Here is a 19,094-nt window from a genome sequence, read left to right as displayed (position 1 = left end):
TTGTTCCGGGTTCAAGGAGATAGTATTTGGTGCTTAAGAACAAAGTATTCTAGGCTTATAATGCAAAACGTTTGAAAAATCACTGCACACTGCTATATAGTCATTATATATGTATTCAATACATGATTATATATCTATGATTATATATTTATATATACATTATATGTATGGTATGTATGTATAGTAAAGTTTCTGAGAAATCCTGTAGTAAAAAATCCACTTATAAACTTTGGCAGCATTCATCTTAAGCATTTTTGGGTACTGGAACCCTTAATCAGACTTAAAAGTCTGATTGAAACTATGGATATACAAAAGAATACATGCACATTTTTTTCATTTCAATACTTCCTGCACCCTTCAAAGTCCTTGGCTCCTACCTCATATGTGAAGAATCTGATTTGATGGTTAAACAAACAAATTTGAACAGGGGTAACATTTTTTTCAGCATACACATTGTCATCCCTGAAATAATTTTCCAGTTATATAGGTTTGGGAAGAGCTAATTTATTAGTAAATTGGTCAGCAATCTGAAACCATTCAAATGAATGAAAATACAATACTGTGCTTTCTCTTGGTGCCACCAGAGAATGTTTAAGTAGATAATGGCCATTTTGAGAGAGGCCCTTAGGGTAACTCATTAAACTTTTATTCCCTAGTACTTTGCTGCCCCTACCCCAAATGCTTTCTGTCATATGAGTAAATGAAGAAAAACTAACATCTGTTATCCCAGCATTCTCTCATTCACCTAGTTAATTTGAGTGTGCTAGGGCAATGTTTCTTAAACTTACATGTTTCATACATCTCTCTTTGGGAATTTTGTTTAGGGCAGATTCTGATTCAGTTGGTCTGGGGAGGGACCTGAAAGTCTGCAAGTCTGACAAGCTCCCATGTGTTGCCAGTATTGGTCTGTGGACTACACTTTGAGTAGCAGGGTCTTAGAAGACCCTTAGTCAACTTATGGTCATGGCTATCTAACCCTTGAAATACTGGTCTATTTGTATTTTTGAAATCCCTTTAATCTGAGGAGTTATGCTTCTATATATGCAATGCTGCTTTTTACTTCAAGTCGAAGATTGACATTCTGATCTGTATACTCCCTTTTCTCATATTTAAGTTTAAAAAATACCTGCCAAAAACATACATTTCACATTTGATCAACAGGCATTTAAGACCATCTGTAAGGCACACAGATGAAAATAAAAGACTTTATAGCAGAATCAAACTAATGTAGCAAAATCAAATTAGTCAGCTAAAACCTTGCTATTCAAAATGTGAGCCATGGACAAGCAGCACTGGCATCGTCTGGAAGCTTATGAAACATGCAGACGCTTGTGCCCCATCTGATACCAGCTGAATTAGTATGCATTGTTTCTCCGTGTGCATTTTGGGACGATTCCAGGTGTTTTAATATGAAAAGATGAGCATTAAAGCCTGAGAAACACTGAGCTAGACCACTAATTTATGTTGCTTTCGTTCTCTTTATGGCATAGGAATAGTCACGATTTCTTAGAAGAAAGAATGTGTACTCTCGTAAAGGAAGTGGGAATGGAGTGAATGGAGAGAAGATTGGAAAGCATTGCAATTTTAGTAACAAAAAGTATGGAGTCAGGACAGAGCAGGAAGGAAAGATGAAGACTGGGGAAGGAAATAGGATATGACAAATAGACCAGCATATCTGTGACTTAAGTTGCTGACATAGTGCAGCCAGATACACTGTCCCAAATTTACAATACTGAACTGTGTGTATATACGAGTATATATGTTTTTTGCACATGTTGACAGTCTTTCAGAAGTACTTGTTAGATCTTGACTTAACTTTGTTTCCCGTGATAGTAATTTATTTTAATCTTTAGAAAATCTTAATAGGTAAAGATACACAGTATTGCATGTGAAGTAAGATTTTATAAATCACGCAGTAATCATCTTTTAAACTTCAGTTCAAATTCAGATTATATGAGTTGAGCATGATTTCTCGCCATGCTGGGTATTTTAGTTACCAGACCCATAATTTGGCTACAATCTAATATGCCCATTTCATCTTGATATTATTAAAGAGGAGTAGGAGCATATAGTCTAGATCTTCCTCATTCTTTTCTTGAAAAGTTGGCTAGAATTGTTAATGTACTGACTTCTGGGTTCTTCCCATCCCTGAATCTTTTCATTTCTCCCCTTCCTGTTACTAACGAAAATTGAGATGAAATGGATGTTAAGCATTAGGCCAGGGTAGACCTAACAATGTGGCCAGTAAAGAAACAGCCCTTTTTAGATTCAGAGAGTTCATTGCTTACACAGATAGAAAAAGGAAGAGTAGTTAAAGGTGCCAGCTCCCTGTGTCCCTTGTTCTATACACCACATGGGCAACACTGAAACAGAAGAAGCCAGAGGACATTTGTAACCTGAGTGATGGGACACCTGTTGCAGAGGCAGCAATGCTGTGCTGTAGCTAAGCCACTTTATAGACCGGAGGTGTGCCCTCAGGGTGAAACAGAAAGGTCTCACATGTCGTCAGAACCAGGGAGGGGAAGAAAAACTCAAGACAGCTTTCCAGGGAAAAAGGGGAGGGGAGTGACAATGGCCACATAGGAGCTCCTCACAAGCCGCCCATGTTCTCATGTTCCATGTTCCAGGAGGTTTATCTGCCAAGGCGCAGATTGAGCTGTGGTTTGATACTTACCTGTGTGGCTTATGTGGATACATGCAGGGTCTCCATGGCTGAGCTGTTTCCCTACAGTGGAGACACACTTGAACAAAATAGTAAGAATAAGTAGATTGAATTATAACATAAATTGTTTAGAACTAGAAAAAGTGACTTTTACATATAATGTTTGGATTATTTAGAGAAAAGGGATGAATGTTATTAAGATCCAAATTAGTAGCCTAGAAAATTGAGAAAAATTATGTCATTACATAGAGCAAAAAGTACTGAGAGGTAGAATCAAGAGGAAAATGATTGGAGGCTTAAGGACAAAAAAATCTGATATGCAAGAAGTTCTAAAGGAGGGAATAAAAAAGAGGTGGGGAGACAATAATTAAATAATAAAAGGGAATCTTTAATGAAGAAGGATTCGGGACTGCAGATCAAAACAGCTAACTGTTGTCCAGCCAGAGGACAAGGGAGCTCAGCGTGCGCGTACGTGTGCACACACGTATATTCTGATAAAATTCCAGAACCCCAAGGATATAGTTAAAAACTCTAATAAGCTTATAGACTGAAAGAACAAGTTATATACAATGAAAAAACCAAATTGATATGAGACAATCTTACAACACAAGAAGTAGAAGAAAATCGAATAACATCCCCACATGGACAAAAGACTGCAACTCAAGAATCCTGTACTCAAACGAGACCCCTCACCTGTCAAGATGAAAAGAAGCTATTGGTGTATCCTATCTGGGGAAAATGACAGAAACAGCATATGAATGAGAATAGAGACCTGTATATAGGGGAAGATGAAAAGTAAACAATATATCAATCTCAGTTATTAATATAAATTCAAAAGTAAAATATTAGCAAATTTAATCTTGCCAATATATCAAAAGAATATTAGACTGTTGTCAATAGGGTTTACTACAGACGTGTAATCATGATTCATTATCAGGAAGTCTGTGAACATTGTATCAACAAATTACAGGACAGAAGTCATATAGCGGTAGATGAGATAAAATCTGAAGTCATTCCTAATGAAAATTCTAAGTAAAATGCACCTAAGAAGGCAGTTATTTAAATATAATGAAGGTTCTAGTCTAATGCCAAACGTCAATGAAGATACTCCAAAGATATCTCTATCAAAATTAGGGATTAGACAGAGATTCCTTCTCTACCACTACCATTTAACATTGTTTGGAAAGCATTATGACAAATAATTGGCGTAAATTTTGGAAAAGGAGGGAAACATTTTATATTCTAAACCCAAGAGACGCTGGAGAATAACTACTAAAGTTAACACAGTAAACTAGTAAAGTAGCTGGTTATGCAAATAGTTTTCTCCATTATAGTAATACCCAGTAGAAATGGAAGTGGGGGGAGTTATCCTCACAGTAGTATCTAAAGCTACTGGGGGACAAAGTCCTTAGGAATAAATTTAACAAGGAAAGTCCTAGATCCATTTTTAAAAACTATAAAATAGTTTTGAAAAACACAAAGCAAGAATGAACAAATGTAAGAAAACAACCATATTCTTTGATGAGAATGCATAAAATAATTAAATATCAATTCTCAAATTAAACTTTCATTGTGATTCCATTTTGAATCCCCATGAATTGTTTTCTAAATTGGGGGGAAAAATCTTGGAGATTACATGGCAGGAGAAATATCAAGAATAGCCAAGAAAAGCTAGGTTGGACTTGCTTACCATATGTTAAAACACACTGTAAAACTTGTGCCACTGAAAGAATGAAAATGGCGTTGGAATAGGTAAGTTAAACAAAATGCCCAGAAATAAAACACAATAAATATGGAGATTTAATATATTGACCAAGGTTGCATTTTAATTCAGTGGGATAAGGAGTAGGTATAAAAACTATCCATGTGGAACAAAATGAAGTTGACTTTCTACGTTATGCTATATTCCAAAATAGATGTTAAAAAAAATCTCTACACACACACATGCACACACACACACACACCCCACCCCCACCCCCGAAACTTAGAAGGATAATTTAGTAGAACATATGTATAACCTGTGGATGGGTAAGACCGTTTATACCAAGTCATATTACATAAAAGTTATAATAAGGTAGACATGTTTGACTGTTTATGCCCATTTCTCTTCTCTCTGTTACAGGCATTTTATATAGATGGGATGTTTTTTTTTTTTTTTTTTTTGTATTTCCTAACATTGAAAAATTGTTAACTTGGAATCTAGTCGAGTATTTGGGTCATATGAAGTGATAGAATTTAGTAGTTATCCCATGCTTCTAAAGGCTATTGCAAAGATATCTCCAAAACGCAGCATTTACTGTTTTGTATTCTGTTTATACCAGGCCTTCATTCTAAACTGTTACCTGTACTGTTTGACTATGGAAATCAATTTCCCTTTCAGTTTGAGTTAGTTACAACTGATAACAGTTGTCACTTTTTTTGCTCAAGGGTATGAAAGTGCCAGTATGTCGAGCACATGTGAACCTTGCAAAAGTAGGAACAGACATTCAGCCCAGACTGAAGAGCCTGTTCAAGCAAAAGTATTCAGCAGAAAGAATCATGAACAGCTGGAAAAAATAATAAAATATAGTAGGTCTACAGAAATATCTTCAGGTATGTTCTTTTTCTTTTTATTTTTTTGGCTTTGATTTAAGGACTTCATCTTAGATTTGAAAAGCTGTATTAAAACAAGTTTTAAAATTGGTCTGTCATACTTTTCTATCATGTGCAAGGTTTTATAGTAGAGATTACGATATACATTTCTTTATACAAGAAATGTAAACTGGAAATATTTTTTTACTGTTGTGATACTAGCTTTTGACACAGTTTGATAAAATGCCAAACAAAATAGTATAGTTAACATAATTTGGAACTCCCAATTTGAAATTCTGAATATCTTATCTGAATAAGAATTCGATATATTGTACAATCATGTTCTCCTGCTTAAAACCTTTAGCTGTCACTGTGCCTACAGGAGAAAGCCAGATGCCTTAATGCAACATATCTGGCCAGCACAGAGATGATTCCTGCCTCCTACTCCAGACTCATTGCTTATCACCCTTGCACCTTCCTCTCGTAGTGGCACTGAACTGAAGCTTTCCCTTAGCTATCATGCGGTGTCTCACTTCAGCAGTTGTCTTTTCTGCCTCAAGTCCTTTATGCTCTCTGTAAGCCCTTTTCTTTGCTGGACTCTTAAATAAAATCTTAATTCTGTAACTCTAAAATTGCATCCAAATGCAAGTTGGGATTGGTTTTCCTTTCTCCTTTTTCATTTTTGTTGTAGCCCCTGTAAAACCTCTTCGGTTGCCTGTATCGCATTGTATAGTATTGGGTTATTGGAAAAGTCACGACGCATTTTTGCAACGAAAAACATAGAAAAAGTACGTCATGACTTTTCCGACAACCCAGTATTTACTTAAATGTCTGTATTGCCTTTTTGAATCCCTTGGCAGCAGATGCCCTTTCATATTTGTATCTTAAATGTTAGCATGATACTTGACACACAGTAGCCATTCAGTGTTCATGTATTTGCCACTGTTCTATTTTAAATAAGAATTAGTACTTTCTTAATTTATAAAGAATACTTCAAAGAAATTTGGAAAGGGAGGCAGTAAATATAGACTCTTAATTCTCAGTTTTTAGTAAAACCATTAATGAAAATGATAATAGCAGCTACCAATTTGTATTATGCCTCATTGTTTATAAATTAAACAAATTACTCATCTCATTTGAGCCTCATAATTCTGTGAATTAGTTTGATTTCCATTTGCAGATGAGGATACATGTTCAGAGACAGTACCTGATTTTTCACAACACTCATAAAGGGCCAGTAATATAAACTGGTACAGTTTTCCTGGAAAGCTTCAAAAGTCATGCCCTTAACCCAGTAATTGTACTGTAGGCATTCATCCTAAGGAAACAAAGGTGAAACAAAAATTGAAATTTAGTGTTGTCTGAACAGTTTGATCCCTATGTTTAAACAAAAACCTGAATGAAAAAAGACTGGAAGGAAATGCATCAAAATGTTAATAGTGGATTTATCTTTATTAAACTCTTCTGTATTTTCTAAAACTTTTATAGTGAGTATTTATTACTTTTGTAATCAGAAAAGAAACATCACATTTTTTTGTATTTTGAAATGACTTCCTGAAAGTCATATTGCTGGGAAACGGTAGAGTTGAAGTTTCAGTCCTGGTCTCCTGTTAAGTCTGATTCTTTTGAAAAAATATCAATTCTATTGTCCTGACCTTGACATTTAACCAAAATTTCATAATTTTTATCTCATTTCACTATCTTCATCAAATGGTGATTTCGTCAAAGAGTAAACATTTGGGTAGAGGTTGGGGCAAGGCACTAAATAATTACCTAAATAATTGACAGTTGCTCATAGTACTTCAAGACCTTATTACTGTCACTTAGAAAAATAAAATGATTGAATTTGGGTGAACTGAAAAATGTTTCAATAGTGTAAATATACCTTTGTGTTTACATACTTTCTAAAAACACTCAGTTTTAACGAATAACCTAAAATTCTTTATAGCAATAGTTTTTCTTCTATGATTATTAGAATGTACCGCGTATGACTGCTAGTATTGAATTACACAAGGAGTCTGCTCCGTCAGGAGCTGTGGGAGGTGCACCATGTATACTTCTAAGAGTGAAGGGTCCAAGTTTATTATGAAGGTCATCGTTAGTCACATTAATAAAAGTTTATAGCAAATCTTTTGATACTTTTCTCTGATTAGATTATTTTTAAACAGCATAAAACATACATTGGGATAACATTTCAGTTCAGACAAGCAATTTTAAAGAAACTTGCTTATTTATTTTTTCATTCACTTATTCATATTATAGACCCTGTCGTTATTATTCATACACATTTTATGTTCATCCTTATGTCTGCCCTTTCCTACAGCACATGCTAGGAGAATACCTCAGCAGTCTAACAGAAATGCATGCAATGAAGCGCCAGGTAACAACAATATGTTTAGTTTTGGTGTCCACTTCTTGTTGATTTTTTCCCATTGGCCCTAAAAATCCTTAGTTTTATTGCTGGTTTTTTTTCTTCTTCTTTTTTTCTTTTAGATTTAGTTTAGTGCATATATGTTATTTGGCTTGTAAAAGTGATGTAAAATTCATACTCATTAAAATTCTGAAGCTTTTCATTTATAATTCTTGATTTGGTTGATAAAATTGGCCCCTCTTCTGATGTTTTCATTTTCTGTTAGTTTATGTAACATAACCAACACATCCATATGGATAATAGAAAACCTTTTTATAATTTAGTCTTTTCGTGAAGTTGTTTTGTATTTTTTAAATGCTTAAAAGCATTAATAATTTTTAGAAGCATAAATATAGTTATTTTTATTCCTAGCCCTGATTTATAGTGTTAAGTATAGTGTATGTCTTCTGTTGTAGTTGCTTATTTTTCATTACCCATTACCTATAAAAAATAAACAAAACATTAAATAAAAACAACTATGCCATGCAAAGACCATGATAAATAAAGATCATGGAAAATTATAGATTCTAAAATGCTGGTTTTGTCTTTAAACTTTGTATTTTCATTAAGTATGGTTCTTTGTGATTGAGAATTGTAAATATTCTTTAATGCCTCCTGTACTACACATGGCTGAACAATAAAAGCCTGTTGTGAACCTTTAGGGGAATCTAAGAAAGAAAAACAAGGACCTAGCACAGACAAACCTGAATATGTCAGTGACACTTCCTAAAGAAAGAAACTCTGAAAAGTAGAGAGGATAAAAAACAAGATGGAATCACAGAAACCTGACTGAGATCAAAATTTTTTCTAGCCTAAACTAATGCATCCATGAGGAGAAACAAGAACGTTCTACCTCTCTGTTGCAGGCGGGAGGGATGAAGCATATGTTTGACATAATTCATTATATGGGAATAATTTAATCTTTAGTGATACATAATTTAGAGTGATAATTTTATCACATACAGAGGTATGGAAATATTAAATATGCTTGTTATATCTTTGAATTAATAAATATATTTTAAGTTAAACAACTATGTCAAATTACAATATAGTATATAAATTGAAAGTTTGCATATTATAGCTTCTTACCTGGATTTTTCCTGTAAGTAGAGATTTCCTACAGAGATAGTTTTGGTTCCTGCTTATAATATCATTTTTGTAGACATATATCACATTTGGACATTTTAAAATTACTAAGAGAACTTCAGTTTATCATTTCATTTTATATTCATAAATGTCTGAGGCAAGATAGGGAAGTTGCATTTTATTAATCTTATTATATTTCTGGAAATTGAGACCTGAAGATGATAACTTAGGAAATTAGTGAAAAGTTTTTTCATTAAACCCCATTTGCTTTGCATTTTCATATCCCTCTCTTGCAAAACGTGAATTAAATCTTTATGGTCTTTGCATATTAGAAAACACAGTATATTAAAACTCAATATTTCAAATTTCTTTTCTTAGAAACTTACTGATTTTTGTGGAATTTGAATATTTAACTAGTTGTGGTTGTACTATTGCTCTAGAAAGTTTATAGAATTTGATAGCTAGAAAAGCCACTTGGTCATAGAGAACTCAGAGGGGAACAGTTTTTAATTTGCATTCTTAAAAGTAAAGATATGACTGTATACCTCTCAGGGTGATAATTCTGTGTTAAATACATAGAGCAGACTTGTTGCTAGATAATAGAGTGATGCCTAGGTTCTGTGAAACTGAAAATTTCCACTGCCTGCTCCAGCTTACTGAGTATGTCAGTAAGACACTATAGTAAAATTGACATATTATGTTATAGATACAAATTAAGTTTTTCATCACTATGGTATGATAGATAATATTTGAGAATTAGTAGACATAACTAGATCTTAAAATGGTAGCCCTAATTGGCAACATTCAGTTTAATCTCAATATTAATTAACAGATTTCCTTTTTTATTACAAATTTATATTAGCAAAAAAAGAAAATTATTTACAGTTAGCTGATTTCATTCAAGTGCTGAAAAATTTCCACTAATTATTCCTGTAAATGTGTAACATTTTCCACATGTTTTTTATTGAGAAATGAGTATGGTCTAAGTAACGCTAGGTAATGTTATTCATACATTTAAATATTTTTCTAATAATACAGTATGTATCTTGATATTTTTATGATTATTTTTATCTTGGTAATTTTAAGATTTTTTTTCTACTTTAAAAACCCAGAAATAGAATTACAGTATGTTCTGAGTTTTAAGTAATTTAAAGCTGAGAGTAATGACAAGTTAATAGAAATTATCAGGAACATATTTTATCAATATTAACTTTCTGATCTTTTTATATCTTCCAGAAACTGGGAGTGATCTTTCCATGTTCGAAGCTTTGAGGGATACTATTTATTCTGAAGTAGCTACATTAATATCTCAAAATGAATCTCGTCCACATTTTCTTATTGAACTTTTCCATGAGCTTCAGCTACTTAATACCGACTATTTAAGACAGAGGGCTCTATATGCACTACAGGTATCTGGTACCTAATATTCTTTAGGTTATCTACCCTATCTGGTATTGCCCTTCTTCACAATTGCATCTGGTTGCTTTCTTAGACTGAAGTATGTCCTTGTTCCTTATGTATTGTGATCTGTTTTCTGTGTGCTTTCTGCCATTTTATTTAAAACTTCTTATATAGATCAAATAGCTTTTCTGATCAAAAGTCTTTTTCTGATCAATTTTTCGGTGTTTTATCTTTAGTGTTATTCCTCACAGTTAACCTGTGAGATGAAGAGTATTGCATTTGTTCTTCTATCTGCTTCTTTTTAATTTGTGATTAAATATATATGTTTTACATAAATACCTTATTTCCTTATTTAGGACATAGTATCCAGACATATTTCCGAGAACCATGTAAAAGAAGGGGAAAATGTAAAATCAGTGAATTCTGGTACTTGGATAGCATCAAACTCAGAACTTACTCCCAGTGAAAGCCTTGCTACTACTGATGATGTAAGCTAATAATGATTAATGAAACCTAGACATAATTTCAGAATGCAGTAAACAAAAGTTAAATTGGTTTTATAAATTATGAGTACACTTAATATATTTGGTTTTTAGCCTTTTTTAAAAAGCTGGGTTTAATTCATTACTTTGAGATGATGTATAAAAGTTAATCAAAATGCAGCAGCAAACATCCAACGTTACGTGTGAATTATAGATTATAAGGTCTAAAAGAGCAATATTTGTATCTCTGTTGACCAGCATAGGAGTTGACTCATTACAGACATTTGGCAAAATTTGTTGTGTTCATTCAAGACGTTCAGTCGTTCAGTAAATCAGGGCCAGCCAAGTTGTGCATTGGTTAAGAGCTGGCTTGGGACGCCAGCTCTGTGCAGCAGGGCCCTGGTTCGGATTCCACATGAGGGCCAGTGACACTGCCCTCTACAGCTAAGATGCTGAACAACAGCTCGACCTGGAGCTGGGCTGCTGTGAGTCGCCGGCAACAGTGTAGGCTGCAGCCCCTGCTGCAGTGGGTTGCCATGGGCTACCGTGTGTGGCTGGCAGTCAGCGTGAGCGGCTGGCAGCTGGTGTGAGCTGCCAAGAGCTTCCATGAGCGGCCTTCCAGAGGCCGGCGACCGATCTGCCTCACCCAGAAAGAGCGCAATGATAACACCAACATGGGCCAGTGAAGCAACGTCCTCCACAACTAGACTGAATAACAAAAAGACAGCAACTTGTCTGTTCCCCTTCCCCAGATTCCCCAGCGCTGTTCCCCTCCCCCACTTCCCCAATAAAATCTTAAAAAAAAAAACGTTCAGTAGATCAGACAGCAATCAGATAACAGTAAGAACCCTTGAATAAATAAATACAACATACGTTGGATGTTTGGGTTAAAGAGAAGCCTAGGCAAAATAAAGGAATCCATGACAAAAATGTAATTTAATTTAAAATTGATGAAGAAAAAATTTAATAAAGTGAAAAGGACATGGAAACAGAAAAGAGCAGTGAGGAAAATGGTATATTTTCAATAAGCTATGTCCTCCCAATAGCACCTACCTAGCAGGTAGGACCTAGTGCTAGATGGGCGCTATTAAATGACTAAATGGCAGACTACTAGGACCCTGAGGAGCTAACATGCTAGGTATTTGGAAGTCACCTATTTAAAGGTTCAGACCTTGATTCTGTTGTGAAAGATTATATGTGGTCTTGGGATGGCCAGTTATGTTCTTTTTTCTGCCACTCTAGCACCTGGATCCCCATGGATAACAGCACCAGAATTGATTAGCAAATACCTGCTATAAGCATAGAGTTGAAAGCATATTACTATGTTTCAGACCATTGTTGATATGATAACATTTTTTTTTTCTGGAAAGATAGTGTTTTCTCAAAAGACCGTCTTGTCTCTTCTATACTTAAATTTTTTATTGAGGACTTTTTCTGGATTTTTGCTCTTTAACTTATACTCATGTTTAAAACAGTACTTCACCAAGACATTTTTCTGCTTAAAATCATTCTCCACCATGCTCCAAATCCTAAACTACTATAAACATAAACCTGTGTCTAAAAACTACATGGTTTTAATTGACTTTACAATGCCAAATATAAATTAATGTAAATAATTGCTACTTGGGATTAGTTGTTATTATGACTAATTGAAAATTGTATTCTACTTTTTGTGGGAAATGGAAAGTGGTCCAGCTGTATACATAAAAAAATAGGAGATACTAAGTTACATTAAAGTTCATTAGTCATTGAAATAACTTACCAAGAGCATGAGGAGTGTGTGTTCTTAGAAATCTTTTTCAGTAATTTTATATTCTTAACTCCAGTACCTCCCTTTTTATCCAAATTTTATATAGGTAGCATTACTTCCAATTATTTTAAAAGATTTGAGCACAGTGGTGTGCACCATCAATAGTAGATTTTGAAAATTAAACTATAATTTATGGTAAAGTTAACTTGGCAGGTTTTAGAGTTAAATAAAGTTTAAAGAGACTGGACTTCTTAATAAGAAGGTATCTTAGCTCAGGCTGGTAAACAGAGTACTATCGATGGCTTAAACAACTAGACATTGATTTCTCATGGGTCTGGAGGCCAGGAAGCCCAAGATCTCGCTGTCAGCAGATTTGCTTCGTGATGAGGTCCTTCTTCTCGGCTTGGAGATGGCCACCTTCTCCCTGTGTCTTTACATGGCAGTGAGAAAAAACTCTAGTGTCTCTTCCTCTCTTTATAAGGGCACTAACGCCATCATGGGGGCTTCAGCCCCATGACCTCATCTAAACCTGATTGCCTCCCAAAGGCCCCATCTCCTAATACTATCACATTGGGAGTAAACGTTTCAAAATATATATAGGTCCATATTTATAGGGACATGGCATAAATAACTATACTTAGTATTACTTTTAAATAACTAAATCAGTTCTTTAATTTTTCATCCAAGACTTAAATTTAGCATTAATGTCCACATCTTCTGTTTATTAACGCCATTTAATTATAAACAGCACAACATCCATTGTTCACACCCATAGATCTAGAGCAGTGCTGTCCAGTAGAACTTTCTACAGTGATGGAAATGTTTTACATCTGCATTGTCTAATACAGTAGCCGTTAGCAACATGTGGCTATCGAGCACTTGAAATGTGGCTAATGAGATCGGAACTAAATTTTAAATTTAATTTGAAAAGCTACATGGCTAGTGGTTACAATATTGGACATACAGAGTCTCATTCTCCATGTTTTTAGGCCGACATCCTTTGAGTTTAATGTATGGAGCTTTTATACACATATTTCCAGAGCATGTAAAGAAGTCTTCATGCCCAGGAAAGAGAGAAGTGAAAGTAGGCATCTGGGAGTTACAAGTGAAGGAAGATGAGCAATTGAGGTTTAGGAAGAGGAAGAAGCATTTTGTATTTTCTATTCCAGGTGCTATAAAAATAGCAAAAACACATCTGTCAAGTCTGACGAAGGAGCAACAAAATTGTTTTATTTTGTGAAACATGTTCCTTAATTCATGAATTTATTCAGAGAGCAAACCTTTCATTACATAATTTAAGAGAAAATTTTAAAAGATCAATAGCTAGGAAAAAGAATACAATTGTGAAATGAGTTTCAGTCAAAATAAAAGTGAGACCCCTCCAGTGACACTGCACACAAAAATTAATTTGAAATTACTTAAAGTCCTGAAAAAGCTAAAACTATAATATAAAATTTCCCAAAGAAAACAAGAGAATTTTCATGATTTTGACATATACAAAAATTTCTTAGGACACAGAAAGCACTAAATATAAGAGAAAAGATTGATAAATTCTGCTTTTCAAAAGTTGCCATTAGGAGAAAATAATCTCAGCGCCTATATCTGACAAATGACTATATAAATGACAAATTCAGACTAAAGAATTTTACAAGTCAATTGTAAGGTAAACAACTCAGTAAAAAATAAGCCAGAGATTTGGACAGGTGCTTTGTGGAAGACGATATATAAATGGTCAGTATGCAAATTAAAACCACATGAGATACTCCCTTACACCTACTAGAAAGGCTGAAATTAAAGATTGATAATAAGTGCTGGTGTGAATATAAAGCATTTGGAACTTGTACATTGCTGGTGAAATTATAAAATTGTACAACCACTTCGGAAAGCAGTTTGTCTGTTTCTTATACAGTTAGACATAAACTTGGCATGTGACCCAGCAATTTCTCTTCTAGGTACTTATCCAAGAGAAAGGAAAACATGTCCACAAAAATACTTGTACATTAATGTTCATAGAATCTTTAGTCATGATAGCCTCAAGCTGGAACATCAACAGAGATGGATAAACAAATTGGTATTTACACACAATGGAATACTATTCAGCCATTAAAAAAATAATGAACTTCTGAAACACAACAACATGGATTAATTTCAGAAACATACTGAATGAAAGAAGCCAGATACTGAAGAATACATACTGAATAGTTCCATTTATATGAAGCTGCAGAGCCATCAAAACTCATCTGTGGTGATAGAAATGACATGAGTGGAGAGTAGTAGAGGTTGACTGCAGAGGGGGTTATGGAGGAACTTTTCTGGGCCGATGAAAATAGACTTTAGGGAAGGTGGTTACATGGTGCATATATTTTTCAAAACTCATCAAATTGTATATTTAATGGGTGCATTGTTGTATGTAAATTATATTTTAGTAAAGTCAAATTTTAAAAATATGAATGATGCGGTCATATTTTCCTTCTGATATGAGACAACCAGATATCTTAGGTACTAGGCATTTTTAGGGTTTGGAGATAAGAGAATTTCTCTGAGGATATAGAAATAATTTAAAATATTAACTTTTCCAAGTTAGAATTTAATCAGTAACTGGTTCTGTATATTTTTATCTACATAATGACAAGTGTTCTGCAAGGTTACTTAGTATTTTAATGTTCTCTGTGATTCTGTATTCAATGTGTTATAACTTTGATTATATCACAATTTTATCTGTATAGTTTTATGTAAATGCTTAAGTTTCTATGTTAAAGTTTTAATATAGCCATAAACTTTTTAAAAGAAATATTAGTGATTTTTATTTGTTTTTAAACCTATAACTTAGGAAACATTTGAGAAGAACTTTGAGAGAGAAACACATAAAATAAGTGAGCAAAATGATGCTGATAATGCTAGTGTCCTGTCTACATCTTCAAATTTTGAGCCTTTTGCAACAGATGATCTAGGTAAGCAGAATTTTTTATCATCTTAGAAAATGAGGGTGTTATCTACTTTATAGGGTTATTTCAAGGATTAAATAAATAAATGTGATAATCCCAGCTAATATCTGGAACTTGGTAAAGCTAGTTTTCTTCCTTATGTTCAAAAGTTATTTTTTTATTAAATTTGAGGAATACATGAAAAAATTTGCTTTTATATCTTTAGAAATGTTTCTATTCCACATGCAGGTAACACTGTGATTCACTTAGACCAAGCACTAGCCAGAATGAGGGAATATGAGCGTATGAAGATTGAGGCTGAAAGTAACACAAATGTAAGATGTACCTGCAGGATTATTGAGGATGAAGATGGTGCTGCTGCCACAACTGTTAATAATTTAGAAGGTATGTGTGTTCTTGAATTCATTAACAGTAAAAATCATAGCTCCATATATAAAAATTAAAAGCCCCATCTAACATATAATAGTGATTTTTAACCACTTTCTTATAATTAGTAGGGGTGTTAAAACTACATAGATGTTTCTTTATGTATTATTTTAGCATATATCATAATTTAATATTTAGAATTTTGCATAAATGCATATGTATAACGTCACAGACTTTATTTTGCTAATACATCATTTTCTTTTAAAAATAGAAACGGCTATTATTGAAAATCATAGTTCACAACAACCTATAAGTGAAATTTCTACCGTTCCATGTCCTAGAATTGATACTCAGCAGCTGGACCGGCAAATTAAAGCAATTATGAAAGAAGTCATTCCTTTTTTGAAGGTAAGCAATAATTTTTAAAAATATATAAATGTTACATTTTGTTTCTTAATTCATACAAAGGACTCCATTGTAATGAATTCAGAAAATACACATCAACAAAAAAAACTAAAAACCCATTAATTTTGTGATTCAGAGATAGCCTCTATCAACATCTTGTGAACCTTTCTGTTATATTTTGTGCATATTACAGAATATGCACCATATTTTGTGCATTCTGCTTTTTTGATATACCATAAGAATTTTTCTAGATCATTTTTTTTTACTGCATAATTTTTTAATGGTTCCACAATATTCATTCAAAAATATTTGTAGAATTCCTGCTTCAGGCCAGGTTTTGTGGACATAATAGTGAACAAGTCCAGGCCTTTGCTGTTGTGGAGCTTAATATGCTAGGATGAGAATGTGGACCCCCAAGAAAGGAAATATAAAACATATAAGGAAATGTGTATCAGGTGGTTATGTGTGCCATGCACAGAATTAAAATACGGTTGATATGATGGTGTCTCTTTTAGACTAGATGGTCAGAGAAGGCTTCTGAAGAGGAAGCATTTAAGCAGAAATGTGAATAAGGAGCCAGCTTAAACCAAGATTATTCCAGACACATTGAAAGGCCTTAAGATAGGAGGAAGGAGCTTGGCATGTTGAAGGAACTGGAGGAGGACTCGTGGTTGTAGGAGATTTGTGTAAGATGAAATTGGGGAGCCAGCGACCAGTTATGTAGAACATTATGGGCCATGATTAGGAGTTTGGACTTTGTTTGAAGTTCAAGGGGAAACTCCCAAGAGGGTTTTTAAGCAAGCGAGAAAGAAAGTCTGGTTTGTTTGTGGATAATTGATTATAGGGGGTCAGGAACACAATGAGATTGGATGAGAAATGAAGTGTGGCTTAGACAAGGATGTGGTACTAGAGATGGGGGAAAGTTGACAATTGGGATGTATTTTGGAAATCACCAAGTCCTATTAACAGTAGATAGGATCACCTGCAGCATGGCACTAGGTAAGAGAAGGGGCCTAGAGCTAGAGCCCAGGACAAGGTGAGCCAACAGTTTTAGAAGTTGTGCAAAAGGGGAAGAGCCAGAGTTGACCACGGAGGAAGGACTGCCGGTAGTGAGCTGTGTTGATTGCAACTGTGAGGGTTGAGTCTTCATAGAAAAGTATTTTCTGTTAATTATTTTGTCAGCTCCTATTGTGAAATACTTGTTTATTCTGGTTTCTTTTTCACTATTATAAATAATACTTAAATGATTTAGCTAAATTTAAATATATATCCCATTTATAATAAAAATGGGATATATATCATATTGAAATATAGTTAGACATAATTCGTAGACATAGAATTTTTAGCTCTAAGGGTATAAATATTGTTAAGGCTTTTGAACATCATGTTAAATTGTCCCTCAGGAAAGTTTAACAATTTAATTCCTGCCAGTAGCGCAAGTATGAGACTGGTAAGCAGTACTATTAATTTTGTTTAATAACAATGAACAGCGTAGAAAAGTGTGCTAGAAATGGGAAGTGAAGACCGGACTTTACCTGAGATGGCACTCTTTTACATTCTAATGTAAAATGGAAATTTTAAAGATTACAAGTGAAAAGTCGTTTCATTCAGGTATGGGAAACTGCAAAATATGTTGTCATTGGGCACATTTCTTACAGCCTCCTTGCACTTGTCAATGTATAAGACACTGACAACACAACACAAGTTGTTTCCATGTACTTATATTTCTTGCCTCGGTAGAAGTATTGCTTTCATTGGAATATCTTGAGAGAATAGCAATCTTTGAGAAGGCAATTATAGAAACAGCTTTCTCTGAAAATTTTATTTTCGGAAAAGGAGAGATAGGATCATCTGTGTATGCCCAAGTCATTCCATGTAAAAACTGAACAATTTAGCCTTTTCCCGGGCAACTGCAGCGGCTCCTATGAGGTCTAATTTTTCAACTCTCCTGCTAGTGTTAGCGCTTAGAAGCCCTTGGCACTTGCTGACACCGCTGCCTGGACTGCTCTTCCTTCCCATACCTGCGTGGCTTTTTCCCTAGAACGCTTCAAATCTTTAGTCAGTTAGGCTTTTCGTTTTTTAGTCTTTTCATCATTAGTCAATTACCTTTTTTGGTGAGCACATTTCTCCCTACTCCCTACCTGCTTTTCTTTTTTTCCATAGTACTTGTTACCTTCTAACCCATTTAATTTTTTTTTTTTAATTTTTGACTCTCTCCCTGTTAAAATGTAAGTTCCATAAAGTCAGAGATCTAACTCTTTTATGGTAAAAAAAACACAACTATATATATATATATGTATATATATAGTTGTTTGTTTTTATGTCTTATCACCAGTGCCAAGAGTGGTAGCTGCATATAATTGTCACCCAATAAATACTTACTGAATTAATAAATGAATGGATCCTTCAGACCTCAGCTGTGGTTTTCAAACTAACCAAGTTCTTTGGGCTCTAAGAAGAATAGTTTGAAAACAACTGGCCCATTGGATCCAGATAAGATACAGCATCAGTCATACAACCTTTTACGGCCTGATCCCAACCTCTTAACTGTCCTTCCCACACACCTTGTGTCCTACCTGACATTGTTCAGAAAGGCACATTGCCCATGTGCCTTCCTTTGCCTGTAGTGCCCTTCCCCCATCCCTGTCAGCCTTATTCTTCAGGACCCAGTCCAAATAGTTTTCATGTTCTGATGGGCGGAATTCCTTCTTCTCTTCCCTGCCCCTGAGATATTTGGTACATGCCTTTATTATAAACAAAGTATCATGATTATTCGTATGTATCTCCCTACTACAATAATACCTTTCTAAATCTCTTGGTACTTTTAACCCAAGCAGGACTTCAGACACTGGATACAGGGAATTGGAGGAGATAAGACAACCTCAGTTTTACCAATTTAAATCCTGTTACTTATAAAATATGTATTCCTCCCCAAAAAGAATATTCATGTCCCTATAAATGATGATAATATGCAGGTATTCTTATAGAAAGGCAGGTATTTAAGAGTTTGAAACTA

The 19,094-nt window shown here is 34.3% G+C and overlaps 1 protein-coding gene across 1 annotated transcript in view; it reads left to right on the top strand.

Annotated features, from left to right (window-relative positions):
* PCM1 (pericentriolar material 1) overlaps window positions 1-19,094 on the top strand; it is a 95,655-nt gene that overhangs the window by 49,027 nt on the left and 27,534 nt on the right. The window contains exons 27-33 of the mRNA XM_019664755.1: window positions 5,090-5,254; window positions 7,557-7,613; window positions 9,966-10,138; window positions 10,487-10,618; window positions 15,193-15,313; window positions 15,536-15,691; window positions 15,945-16,081. Coding sequence (XP_019520300.1) covers window positions 5,090-5,254; window positions 7,557-7,613; window positions 9,966-10,138; window positions 10,487-10,618; window positions 15,193-15,313; window positions 15,536-15,691; window positions 15,945-16,081 — 941 coding nt within the window. The remainder of the gene's footprint in view (window positions 1-5,089; window positions 5,255-7,556; window positions 7,614-9,965; window positions 10,139-10,486; window positions 10,619-15,192; window positions 15,314-15,535; window positions 15,692-15,944; window positions 16,082-19,094) is intronic.

This window comes from Hipposideros armiger, unplaced genomic scaffold (genome assembly GCF_001890085.2).
Source record: "Hipposideros armiger isolate ML-2016 unplaced genomic scaffold, ASM189008v1 scaffold_430, whole genome shotgun sequence".
NCBI lineage: Eukaryota > Metazoa > Chordata > Mammalia > Chiroptera > Hipposideridae > Hipposideros > Hipposideros armiger.
Note: the sequence above shows the minus strand (reverse complement) of the source record. Positions and strands in the feature narration are given on the sequence as shown.